Genomic DNA, 13,806 nt, shown 5'->3' with positions numbered 1-13,806 from the left:
AGAAACAAAGAAAACATCGATCCTTGTCCAATGAGTACCCCCACTTCAAGGCACTTATCAACTCAACCGAAACCTTGCTGGGGTCATTGGGGGAGTACAATGAAGAGTACGTGGATATGCGGCTTCACAAAAAGGTTGGCTCACACAAATGCAATTTAGGCGGAAAATATAGCAATCATTCATGGACTTTGACAAGCAAAAGAAAATGGCTTAAGACCTCGATCTTGAAGCAAAAACATCGGTCTATATGATTACAAAAGGTCACCTACATCACACTAACTTAATTTCTGAATGCATGTACGTACTTGATGTGGAAGATCATGGGATCAGCAACACTAACACAAATGTGTTCAGGGAACTGAACAAGATCAATGACGAAGGAGGGAGCTATATATGGGGAATCCTATTCTTTTTGAAGTTCCTTCTGTGTGTGTCTCATCACTAACTATTAGCAATAGACACGTTACGAACCTTTTTTTGTAACAACAATTAAAAGCCCTGATGGATAAACAAGCAGTCATACCACGACCAATATTATTCACGTCGGGGAATGCTTCTAATGAACTAAGTTAATCTATAAATCTCCTATTTTACCCAAAAAGGAAAACATCAATTATGCAACTTGGTAAAAAAAGTGTTGTAAATCTCAAACAATTAATTCATAAATATATGATTATGGGAGACAAAATCAACCTAGCTTGATTTATTTTTTAACATAATTAGTTGCGACTATGTTGAACAACTTACAAAAACATGTTCAATTAACAAAATCAAATAGTAAGTGATTTTTTACACATGCATTGATAATTTATAATGACCAAATAAATAAATAAATAAAATCATGTTATTTCAAGAACAGAGACATATAACACCATTATTAAAAACATAAAATGGGAAAATCAAATGTCTTCCTTTGGTTTAGCTTTTTTCTTCCCTAAGACAAAATCCTTATTAATTATTTTATTTTCCTCTTTCAAATAATCAACAAATTATTAAACAACTTTACAAATAATTTCTTCAAACCGATCAAAAAGGTATAAATAAAGTATCATACTGTATATATCATTGTACACATAAATTAAAGTTGTGGAGAAGATTTAAGCCAAGGGACTCTTTGAGTCTTGTTAAAAAGAGGTGCCATTTTGACTAGTTAAGGTCAAAGGGTTCCTTGAAATCAGTATCCAAAATCATCTGAGTCGTGTTGCCACTTATATTCCAACTTGATAGGCATACGACATACCAATTTCAATTTTAAATAATTATTTCATTATTACAACGTAGAAAGTAAACATTGATCAAAATAATTATAGGTCATAAACTAAAGGTGTCTTGAGTAACCATAAGTGTGGAATAATATAAATACAATCCAAAAATTGGTGATATGATTCAAGAGCATCTAAGAATAAAATAAAGGTAAGTATGCATTATTATGTGAAACAAAAAGACGAAATAATAATAATAATAATTTTAAAAAAAAAAGTCTAGTGTTGTGGGATCATCCAAGCAACTCACTTTGAAATTTTCATATCAATTGCTACTAGCACGGTCGCAGGCTTGGTATTCGAATCAAGATCCGCCTAACAAATGCAACAAGTGTAGTATGAATATAAAAGAATGACATATAACCAAAACTGTATACCAAACATGTATCCCAAAAAAATAGTGACAAGGATTAATGACCTTTAAAAATACTTGTTTTCAACTAGTACTGCTCATAAATAGTCAACAAATAAGGTATGTAACCGCTCACAAGATAAAATTACCCAAACAACATGTTAGCATATAAGGAGAATATGCACAATTATTCAGCCAAATTAGCATAAATAAATGACCTTTATTATTTTTGCTATCATGATATTTTGTTCCTTCGCTATTTTCATCATATCTTATTTATTTTTGTACGTTTTAAACCTTAATTAAAAAAAACGTTTTTATTAAACTGAGGATCTTCAGAAACCCCTCTCCACAGAGATAGGGATCAGGTCGGCGTACACCTCATTCTAGCTTTTAAAACTCTACTTATGAGATTACACTGAATTATTGTTGTATGAAAAAAAGTAGAGCCTGCCTAGGAATTTGATTTTGGAACATAATTAGGTGGTTCCTCAAATAAAGAAAGCTTATTAATGAAGGATTGAATTGTTTAATAGAGGAAAATCAAGCTCCTTATTTTCCAAGTGTGAAATAAAAAAAGTGAATATCTGAAACAAAATCTAATTGAAAATGAAGATATTGAAGGGGTCACTTTCTTTGTCCTTGTACAAGTACGAAAAAAATCAACTATGTTTATAATACATAACTCCAATATACAAGACCCCCAAAACCCTAACCAACATATCTTCTACTTTTTGTAAAGAGATTGCCAATAATGTTATATACTAATAAATCAAACAATTAAAAAAATACAAAATCAGATTTGTTTCCATGGACTGTCTTTCAGAGATCTTCTCTTCCAAGAAAATCAAAGATCATGATCAACAACAATTGATTCAGATTCCCTCTACTCCATGCCAACCACATCATCAAGATCTGGCTTCAAATGGTCCTAATTATAAAAGGAAGAGGTCGATAAGTGATCATAAAGAAAGAGATTCTTTAACCAGAAAGAATTCGGTTCAGAAGAGAGTTTTGCATAGAGATGTTGAAAGGCATAGAAGACAAGAAATGTCTAATCTTTATGCTACTCTTAGATCACATCTTCCTTATGAATCTATCAAGGTGAATTTAATTACCTATATATACTTTCCTTAATTTTAATTTTCCATATACATATTGCATAAAACCTAATTATAATTAGGTCATGTGATGAGCTAATTAAGACAATTTTTCTTTTTATGTTATAATTTTTATTAGGGAAAACGTTCATTACCAGATGACATGCAAGAAGCAGTGAATTACATCAAAAACTTAGAGAATAATATCAAAGAACTTGAAATAAAGAGAAAAAAACTTGAAGATTTGGCCTTGTGTTCTTCCAAAGAGGATAAACATTTTGGTGATTATGTGACAATAAACTTATGTGATTGTGGTGTGGAGATTTTGATCAATGAAAAGGTTCCCCTCTCAAGAGTACTTGAAGAGCTAGTGAAGAGACAACTCAATGTTGTTAATTGTGTCTCAACCAAAGTAGATGAAAGATTTCTCCATAGGATTCAACTTGAGGTATATGTTTGTATGACCATCTCATTTAAAAATTATTGATCACGTACTTATTATATATAACACATTCCTCACAACCAAGTTTAGTGTTTGTGGATGAAAATACTATTGTGAATCACTTTGGACTAGATTTTCTCTCACATGTCAATTAGGAGATTCAACAATTTATACATATGCAGAAAGAAATTGTTTGTGCCCTAGTATTCACACAATATATCTTTTTGATACAGGAAATTCAATTGAAAATAATACAATGCAAGTAAAAGTTCCAAAATTCATGGAGATATAGACCGAACAACATTTATATAAGTTATCATGCTTGCATATGATCCATCAACCTTCTTGTGTCACTGAATTTCCCACTGAAAAATGTTCAATGACTATTTCTATTGATATTTTGATTGAATCGATAGTGTGCAAATAGTAATTGTTTTAAATAGAAAAACTAGAAAGCTTCCCACTATTTCTCACCACGCATTTTCCTAGTGGAGTTAGTATGGTAGGAAATGAGTGGGCTATAAATTTTCCACTGATTCGTGATTGGAAAAAAACCTCATTTTGTTAGTGTTTCATAATGTATGCAGGAGGGTGATGTTTCATGCATGTGCATGGATGGTCTAGAACAAAAGCTTGCAGAGATGATTGTGTTCCACTCTTGAGTGAAGATTTGGGTATTTCCCTACTTCTAGTCATGATCAATTTAATTTCAAGAATATATTTTCCATCTTTAATTGTCACTTTTCTTGTTCTAATAAAAGCTTAATTATATCCTAAACCTTACAAATATTTTCATGACATTTTATGTAGATTTATATATCTTACACTTGGTAATGTTACGTTCGTCATGTGTTATTTGCCTCTGGGTTGCAAAGTGCATTCATAGTACTAAACTAGTAAAGGAAATAAGAGGATGATCTTGTATAAGGAAAATGTATTTAAGCTATGTACATCGTTGGTGTAAGAAATTTTTTGCACTAGCAGGTCATTCAATCAAATGATATTTATGTATAGGCAAACCTCTTTAAAATATGACATAATAAATTTACAGTGACTATATAATGTAAACTCAAGAAAATAAAGTTATTAGGAGTTTAAGCTTATTAGTTTTTTGAATTCATATAAAAGATTGGTAAAATAAATTCCTAATGTGGTGTTACAAGGTAGTATAATTATAATATGATGATAATTGATCTTCATGTATGTTGTGGATGCTTCAGTGATGTTTTATGAGTTATGTCAACAGGCCATAATACATAAATATGTTGCCTCAACTCACATTTATATTCTGTTATATGTTTGGTGTGTACGGGTAGAAACTTATGCTTATATAAAGCTGAACAAATAGACACTCATGTCCTACGTGGTATCTTACATGTCATTTTGTGTCCACGCATATTATATCACGTAGAACTTGTGTGTCTACTTGTTAAAACTATCTACTTGTGCACGCCTAAAATTGAAAAACATAAATATAAAATGATTGAGACCAAAGTAAATTACACATTTATGTATTATATGTCTTTTGACTTTCTTGCATGCATGTATGTTTTTTTCTATTTTCTTTCAATAAATAATAAAGCTGCCTAGATGGGTAGGCGTTGTATTAACAAAAAGTTGCATGCATGTATGCTGAATCTTCAAGCTATCAACATACATGCATAAGAATGAAGTTATGCGACAGTTCTAATGTTTTTATATGAAAGTAGGTTAGTTATTATTTTTTATAATCAAATTGTCAATTAATATATGATTATCACAAAGATTACTAGTAGTTATATATATATCTTATAAGTGATAAGCTAATTGTGTAATATATATATATATATATATATATATATATATATATATATATATATATATATATATATATATATATATGACGGAAATAAGGATGCTTAGATGAATTGTGTGGATATATTAAAAAGAGATAAAATGATGAACGAAAATATATGACGCAAGGTGCCAAGGTGGGAGTGACTTTGGACAAGATGAGGAAAGCGAGGGTGAGATGGTTATGTAAACAGTGATAGGTCTAAGTAGAAGTAAAGGTAGACCAAAAATATTTTTGGAGAGAGGTGATAATTAGACACATGACATGACACATCACCAATTCGCCGAGGACATAATCATAAATAGGAGAGCATGAAGATGAAAGATATATTAAAGTAGAAGGTTAATAGATAGTCGAGTGATTTTTCATTTTTTTTCTAACGAAGAGCACATGGTTCTAGTCACAGTTCCAGTATTGTTGTTGTTGTTGTTGTTGTTGTGTTGTTGTTGTTGTATATTATTATTGTTAATTGTTGTAGCAGTATATGTCATAATTTTCAAATTGTGAGCAGGCAATCTTCTGTGATTCAGGAGCCATATAAATTTTTTATTTTTTTACAATGTTCTTAATTACCCTCTAGACTTACACGTTAGAATTTGAATAATTTTTTTTATGTGATCGATAATGATCAATCTCATGTATCTAATTTGTTGTTTTCATGTGTTATATTTTATTGATCTCTTTATTTACGAATATATTGTGTAGAAATAAATGATTATATTTTATTGATCTCTTTATTTACGAATATATTGTGTAGAAATAAATGACTTGAAAATCTCAAAGATACTAATAACAAATGTATCTTTTTGTTTGTCATTTACATTATAATATTCAAAAGAAGATATTCCTACCAAAATTTGGGATATGTCTAATGAAGAATCCATTTGAGGTCAAGACCAGCAACAGCTTCAGATTCCTATCCAATTAAATGGACAAAATATCCATCAAGATCCAATTGGGGGTCCTCATATATAATTAGTCTAGTCTATCCAATTATTCACTCTGCTCCATTTTATGTACAACTATTTTTTATTAATTCGTTCTCCAAAAAAGCGCATTTATATATATAGCGTTTCTTCTTTCTGAAGCTTGAGTTATCTTGTCTTTATGTACATTTCTTTTGTTTAAGACAACTTGCTAGTTTGGGGAAGGATCTCAAGTCAGAGTAGAAGGTGGCTATCCCACAATTCTTCATGAAAATCCTCTTTAAAGCCTATATCATGTCATTTAAGGCACAATAACCATCTTTCATGTTAGATTCATTGTTGGACCTTGTTACATGTCGGACCTTCCATAATTGTTGTCATGTCTTGGATCGGGGAAGACGTTCTTCAAAACAAGACATATAATACAGAAAAGATCATCTATGAATCTTATATAGACGAGTCAAATTTAACCCCATATGTGTTGTAGCCGTCCATATACATATTTGGAAACAACAAACATAATTACTTTTATAATTATAGAAATATCATGACGGGCCATAAATTTTAAATGTATTTGTTTAATTCTTGAACTTCAAGTACTCACACTCCACCACATAAACCCCCAAAGGTGGACCAACTGTTTACCAAAACAACACATCCCTTTATATATTTTTCAATCAAATAATTTGTTGTTTCATCAACTTTCTAATCTTTAATACAGGACGACTCAAATACATTAGTTGCCTAAAGCCAAATTCAAATGAAGGCTTAAAATTTTAAATTTCTTTTTATGAAATTTATTATAGCCACTCAATTTAATCTTTCTTGATACATAGTATAGATTTGTCAAACTTCTAATAATTTTGTCCTCTTGTATAAAGAATTATATTTTCTATAAATAATACTATATTTTTTAAAAATAAAATAATACTTATAACTTATGCAACCTTTTTTTAAGCCTGTAGAGCCGCCCCCTGCTCTTAGAATAGAATGAATTCTATTACCTTTCATCTTCCATTCCAAGCTTATCTGCAGTCTAGACGTCCTTAATCCTCCTTCCATCATCGACGATAGCATTTATATCGATGAACTTAATTTATATTTACAATATATATAAATGCAATTTGATTAGTCATAAACTCCTAGTAATATTTTCACTTTATTTATATATAAAATAAATTTCTAGGTGAATTTAGTTCATGACTAAGAAAGGTAGGAGTCGTCATAACATCACTTGCTTAGAAATAAAATTAGAATGCTATAGTAGTTGGGATATAATTTCAAAGACATTATAGATGTTATTAGTATATACTAACTATTATGGTTGTGAAATTGTGACAACTTCATCCTTAGCTTTCTAGAACACTCATATTTTCTTGGAATTTTAAAAAAATATAATCTAACATAAAATATTACGTCACGTAGTCATTCAGTTTACAATACTATACACTTTTTATGTAAACTCTGTATCACCCTTATGTGAAAGTGTATAAGAAGTGTTTATACACACTTTTACGTTGTCATACAAAAACACTTATTTTGTCTCCTAGGAACTTGAACCCACGAAAACATCATAAAATAGCTCAAATCTTCATTGAATAGCTTCGAATTTTAACCACGATTTCAAAACAACATTCCGACAAACCCCAATTATCAATTAGTCAAAAATTTCAACAATGACAAAACTCATTTATGGGTTTTCAAGCCTTTGGAAACTTAAACAATAGAGTTTTAAATTTCACTTTAATTCAGCCAAAAATGTTTAAACCTATGATGATAAAAATGAATATCAACTCTTAACTAGTTTCTAAGCATTAGAAATGAAAATCATAATCACAAATTAAAAAATTATTGCCAATTATCCTATGTATTTCATATTACATACAAAAAGGGGTAAACAGAGTAAGATCTGAAAAAATGGGCTCATTTTGATTATAAGCTTGAGTCAAGTGCTATAGAGTGTACAATCCATTCTTCCTAATTAAATTTACATTCTTTCTCACAATCTTTACATGATACTTATAACCTAAAGTAACATTTTTTGTCAATAAAAGAAACAGAAATGTATAAACCTACACCTCATCCCCCTCCAAAACGAGTTCAACAGTCGTAGAACAAGTTGTACAGTTGTATTGGTAGTTATGTATATGGGGAATGCACTAGTGAGCGCCCTGATGTTGCTTTCTAGCTGTGTTGGTCCTTGGAGCTTCTGATGATGACAGCGGAACAGAAGATGGAAATGTACAATGAATACTGTCCAGGTATACGCAGCAAGATTGGAGCATCCAATGCCTGTATTATAGGTTCCTCAACTCTATGTTAGGGCATACATATATCCAATCCAGGTCAAGGCATCACGACTGCTTGGTCTTCTCTAGTAAAGATGGGATAGGCCGATCAATCAATCAGAAAAAAGTGAGTAAGCCAGCCTTCTCCACAAAGAGGGGCTTATGACAATCTCAGACTATAAGAAATACTAAGTAGACTGCAATAAGGGTTCATTACTTTAAGATGATTTAATATATTTGGATACAACAGGTAGACATAGTACCTTTTTTCAGTCAAGATAAATTTTGATGTCGATACCATTATCAATGAGGGACTGAACAACTGCTCTAATTTTCCCTTCGAATTTGTCCCTATCCCTAGGTGTATAAGAAGCAGTGTATACATCAGCCTCTCTTGCCCTGTCGGACAATATCTGTCCAACAGACAAGCATGCAGGAATATCACTTCGTGATTTGAGCACTGCCTTGATATCTTTGGAGTTTGTACCAGCTACTGCAACCTGTTTGCATGTAACTCTATGGGTGATTGAGGCTGAAACAAAGCGCTTTGATATGAAAACATCAAGTGTGAACGGTTCCATGTAAGCTACAGTCCGTTGCTTGAAAGAAACATGCTTGTTTGGGTTCTTCGATTTTTTCCCCTTCTGATAAGTATATGGACGGCTATTGTCATCATCAACAAAATCTTCCACCCCGAAAAAGCTTCTAGGTGCTAAACCAGGCTGCCAAACGAAGCAACAAACTTATTCAGGGGACACTATTTCAAAAATATACAGGTCCATCTCTATAATAAGCTATAAAACCAAGTGCAGATAAAGTTTGTTTGTTCATCACACATATGTCAAGTGCAATGCGTAGAAAACATAAATGCAGGTAATTATGTGTGTGGAACCACATATTTTCATAGATGAAGTGGAGCTTGCATATCATTTAACACTTGCTAATGAATTAGTAACATTTTATCAGTACATCAGTGCTACAAAGACAATAGCAAAGCAATCACTCTAAAATGTACATACACATCATGTGCTAGCACACCGAAGCACCACACAGTGATACTTGAATGCAATTTTTTCTCCTTTTATCATACCTCTTATTCCTCAAATGCACGGAACAAAGGGGAACAGTGTTTGGTATTACAACAAGCCCATACATTCAAACAAAGGAGGAAGAAGGCCACATTTTTTCTAATATAAGAGCAACCTCACCACTGTGGCAAGGAAACCACAAGTAGGGGTGTTCATGGTTCGTTTTGGATCGGTTATTAGATAAAACCAAAACCAAACCAATTTAAATCGGTTTTTAAATTTCTAAAACCAAACCAAACCAAATCAAAAAAATAACCGTCGGTTTGGTTAGGGTTTTTTGGTTTTTTCGGTTCGAAAGTAATAAGTTTGTTGAGGACATACGCATCTCGATAGACACAAACACTTGGTATATGAATAATTCACAAATTATAAGCTATTATACAAACAAAGTGATTCATCCAATGGACCAAGTTTCAGAAACTAAAAAAACTGGTTGTCAATAGCATAAAGTTGGTTCAATATTCCGGATATCTCAACATCTTGTCAATAGACTTTTCAATAAAATTACACCTTAAGATATTGAGAAATTACTTTTAAAAAAGATAACCAATATTTCATAGTCAAAACTAATCAATTACCATATTGTTTTGTTTGAGCTTTTAATTATTTAATGTTGCGTTAGAAAATTTTATAAAATACAGAGAGAGTGTGATCTTTAAAGTAATGAATATTGAGGGATTTAGACTTAATGTTTTGATACTTGGGCTAAAATTTAAGTGTTGGGCTTCAGAAAATAGTAAAATTAAAAAGACTTAAGTTGATTAAAATTTATCAATATACTTATATTTTTTATAAATAATTATAAAATTTATATATATAACTTCTCAGTTCGGTTTGGTTATTTTTGTGGTTAATTTTTAGTAAAACCAAAACCAAAACCAAACCAAATAAAATCGGTTTTTCAAAATTTAAAACCAAACCAAACCTAACCAAATCAAACCAAATATCAGTATTTTTTAATCGGTTTGGTTCGGATGGCGGTTTGGTTTGGTTTTATAACCATAACCATGAACAACCCTAACCACAAGTATACAAACCTGTAAGCAGGACTGACATCAAGTGCTGCAAATATGGAGTCAACAGTGTTTTACTTCTCTCTCTTTCTCACAAGCTACTCCTTATCATTCTTTTCCTGGATAAAATAGTCATTCCTTATTTTTTAAGTGAAGGACGGGAATCACTTCAAGCTCCTAAAAATGTATAGTTTCTTCATTATTGGCTTGTTTTTGTCAATTAAGCAATCACATATATACATAATACAAGCATTTTTATATAATAGCATCCTCACAACAGAGGAGAACCAACTGATTCCTCAACTAAGCGAAACCAACAATAAAGAGTTCATTTCAACAAAATGGTGGTTGCTTCAAAATGCTTTATGTCCACAAGGTATGATTATTTCACTAGATTTTAAAATGCATTGCAACTAAGAAATAACAAAATATTCTTCACATATTAGAAACGGCCAACATTCTCAAGAACCTACCATTTGGAGCTTCACCTTTTCATAGTTACATGATTCTATCATCACAGAGTACCTTCCCAGTTACTTGACGCTATATAGAACAACTTTTCATTTAAATATGACTTAATGAAGATCTAACTACTGCTCGGTCATACCGCTTTTGCCTTGATGTGAGATCTTCACAACAATTACTCCACTTTTACATAGTCCAACAATTTCTCAAACACATCTGTACATAACTCTAATATCTAAAACTATTCAAATTAATTCAATCTCTAATTATATGCAACTGGCAAAACATGATAAACAAACTTGGGATGGAAGATGAAACAATGTCAGTGAAAGTTGCTTTGTTAAGAGTCTAGACTCTCTAGAGAACAATTAACTCGACTCACTTGAGCCTTTATCTCAATATGAAACTAATAGTCTGAAATGATAGAGTTCATTCCAACAAGCCTTATATGGAAACAAGAAGATCATACTGATTCCCATGTAATGTGTGGCAATCCTACCATAATATTCACCAGTCCTCTTACCCGAGAGTCATTTGTATGGAAGTTAATGAGCACTCTTCTGCATTTGTTTTACTTTTACATAAAGACCGTCTTTGTTTGAACAATAGATAAACACACCACTGGATAAAACAAACAAGAAACCTCAGAAGTAACAAGTGGTTTAGCTAAGATCTAAATAGCCATGTCCTATTGGAAAACCATACAAGTCAACAAGACAGAAGCAAGAACATTCGCTCTCTTTCCTGCCAAAGTTATGTATGCACATATGAAAATAGAAAGGCTGCATGAAGTAGTAGCATCAACACAAATCATTTTACCTTTGAAGTATGAAAGCCACTAACTTGTGCACATAGAAAAGGCCTCAACTTCTGACCTCCTCGAGCGCACAACATTTCAGAAACTAGTTTCAGCATACTCCCATAAAAAAGAGACCTTTAATCAAATAAGACAGAGTATTAGTGCATTAGTTCTAGTACAATCCCACAAAATAGAGAAGTTGGGTTTCTGAATGCAACACACAAATAGAACATACTTCCTCCATCCCAAATACACTCTTGCTTATTAATGAGGCAACTCATTCCATTAAGACTGTTTTTCCATCCAAAAATTTCAAGATAAAGTCCAAATCGACTAACAATGCAAATTTAAGTTGGGTTGTGATTGATTAGTATTTGAACTTAAAATTTCGATTTCGTAATTTTCTATCAAACAAACTCGTTTTTTTAGTCAGGAATTAATGAGAATTTCAATATTAGTAGGGTCTTCATGGGCAATCCAATACTCATTGGCTGCCCACCTAAAGCCTACCAATTGTTCTCCATCCATATTTACATCATTCCAAGAATTAGGACGCATTTCTATCAAGAAAATTCGTGACCCATTATTTTATTAGTGTTCTTCATCACACCTAAATAGAAAAAAACCCACTTTTTAAATTTTAAAAAAAAATTTGGTATTCATTGAGGCATTTCGTCAAACAACTAGCAGACATTCATCAGTCAAGTCTTTCAACAACTCTAACACTAACTTAGATACATCAAAATGATAAGGAATTGAAGATAACACCTGCGGAAAAAGTTTTGATAGAGTAAATTGCAGATAAAAGAAGAACAGTTATCACCTTTCACTGCAAAGTCGCCGGTTTCTCTTACTCCTGTTTCTTACTTGAACATCAAATTGTATTTTTCCCTTTTTGTATATTTATTTATTGAAGAATGGGCTGAAAGCCCATATGAAGTGGACCAACTAATTTATAATGTTAATACCATGCATAAACAGTACTATATATTTATATGTAATAAAATATAGTATATTTATGTAAGTTTTCCTAATAAAAATCTCTTTTTATATAGAAAAAAATAATTTCAATGGAATAATTTATATTATGAATACTTATTCAATAAATATTAGACCAAAAAGTAATAGTAATGCGACTTTTTCATATAAGTATATTTATATGGTAAAAATACATTGTATATATTTTAGATATAAAAATATTATACCGTGAATATATTTACAAATAAAAATTTAGAAATATTTCTTACCAAATACTACTCTGCATAATAAATTTATACCATGCTTATTTACTCCATAAATATATACCCAAAGGCCAAAAATAACATTATATCATGAATACTTATTCCATAAATATTATACCAAAAAGTAACAATAATTCGACTTTTTCATAAAAGTATATTTATATGGTAAAAATACATGGTATATATTTTAGATATAAAAATATTATACCGTGAATATATTATATATAAAAATTATATGTAATTAGAAAAATTTCTTATGAAATATAATAAATTTCTACCATGCATATTTATTCATAAATATATAGCCAAAAATAACAATAATCTTTTCTTGTCAGAAAATATATTTATACTATAAAATACATGGTATACTAGAAGAAATTTATATCATGCACATATCATATGTAAAAAATTATGTGTTATCATTATTAATAATAGTTTTATATAAAAATAAGGAATTATATTAAAATAAAATGAAAGAATTCTCTATGAGATCTTTGAATTTAGTGGCTAATGAAGATTTGTGTAATAATAGCGCGAGAAAAAAACGGGCAAGGAAGATTTGTGTAATAAGGATGAGAGAGAAAATTAATTAGTGGCAGTTTTTTTATGTTTAACCGAGATAATAATTGTTTAAAAGTTCTTTTTTATTAAACGGCCATATATGAAATAAAATCTCTTATATTTGTAATATATTACAAAGTACTACTTTATTTATGTAGTTAAGTTGGGCCTTTTCACATAATTTCCCCTACTTTTTTAGGGGTGTTTGGTTGGGAATAGATACTGCCGATAAATGAGCTCATATTTTGGTAACTTGTTCAACCTATTCATAATTTAATGGTTAGCTGAGTGATTTTTTTTATAGGGGTAAACTACATTAATGGGCCATAAAATTTAAAATAATTACAAGTTCATACCCAAAACCAAGGTAATTCTTGAAATACTCATTCTCTCATAGATAATTACAACCCATACCCCATTCATTAAGGCTGATAA

General features: G+C 30.8%; 2 protein-coding genes and 1 non-coding gene across 6 annotated transcripts in view; 1 reads left to right on the top strand and 2 right to left on the bottom strand.

Annotated features, from left to right (window-relative positions):
* The window catches only part of LOC125830524 (uncharacterized), a 338,210-nt gene extending 326,502 nt beyond the window's left edge, over positions 1–11,708 (bottom strand). Inside the window, exons 1-3 of one of the 4 annotated variants that reach the window (XM_049509715.1) lie at positions 11,590–11,708; positions 8,468–8,926; positions 8,143–8,290 (exon numbers count right to left, since the gene is read on the bottom strand). In XM_049509715.1, coding sequence (XP_049365672.1) covers positions 8,474–8,926; positions 11,590–11,685 — 549 coding nt within the window. In that variant the 5' untranslated portion in view covers positions 11,686–11,708 and the 3' untranslated portion in view covers positions 8,143–8,290; positions 8,468–8,473. Of the gene's footprint in view, positions 1–8,142; positions 8,291–8,397; positions 8,927–11,589 lie in introns of those variants that run through there. The other 3 variants (XM_049509716.1, XM_049509717.1, XM_049509714.1) reach the window with 3 other exon arrangements.
* LOC125830522 (transcription factor bHLH118-like) lies at positions 2,425–3,818 on the top strand. Its single transcript, XM_049509711.1, has 3 exons — positions 2,425–2,718; positions 2,854–3,162; positions 3,744–3,818. Exons 1-3 carry the CDS (start codon positions 2,425–2,427, stop codon positions 3,816–3,818), a joined length of 678 nt encoding a protein of 225 aa, XP_049365668.1.
* Positions 11,709–12,018: 310 nt separating the features above from the next.
* LOC125830545 (small nucleolar RNA snoR103) lies at positions 12,019–12,121 on the bottom strand. Its single transcript, XR_007443146.1, has one exon. It is a non-coding gene; the product is annotated as a small nucleolar RNA snoR103 (small nucleolar RNA).
* Between the last annotated feature and the right edge of the window lie 1,685 nt (positions 12,122–13,806).

The sequence above is a fragment of the Solanum verrucosum genome, unplaced genomic scaffold, assembly GCF_900185275.1.
Source record: "Solanum verrucosum unplaced genomic scaffold, falcon-dt-bn FXZP01000075.1, whole genome shotgun sequence".
NCBI lineage: Eukaryota > Viridiplantae > Streptophyta > Magnoliopsida > Solanales > Solanaceae > Solanum > Solanum verrucosum.
The sequence above is the reverse complement of the archived record's forward strand: the minus strand, read 5'-3'. Positions and strand labels throughout refer to the sequence as shown.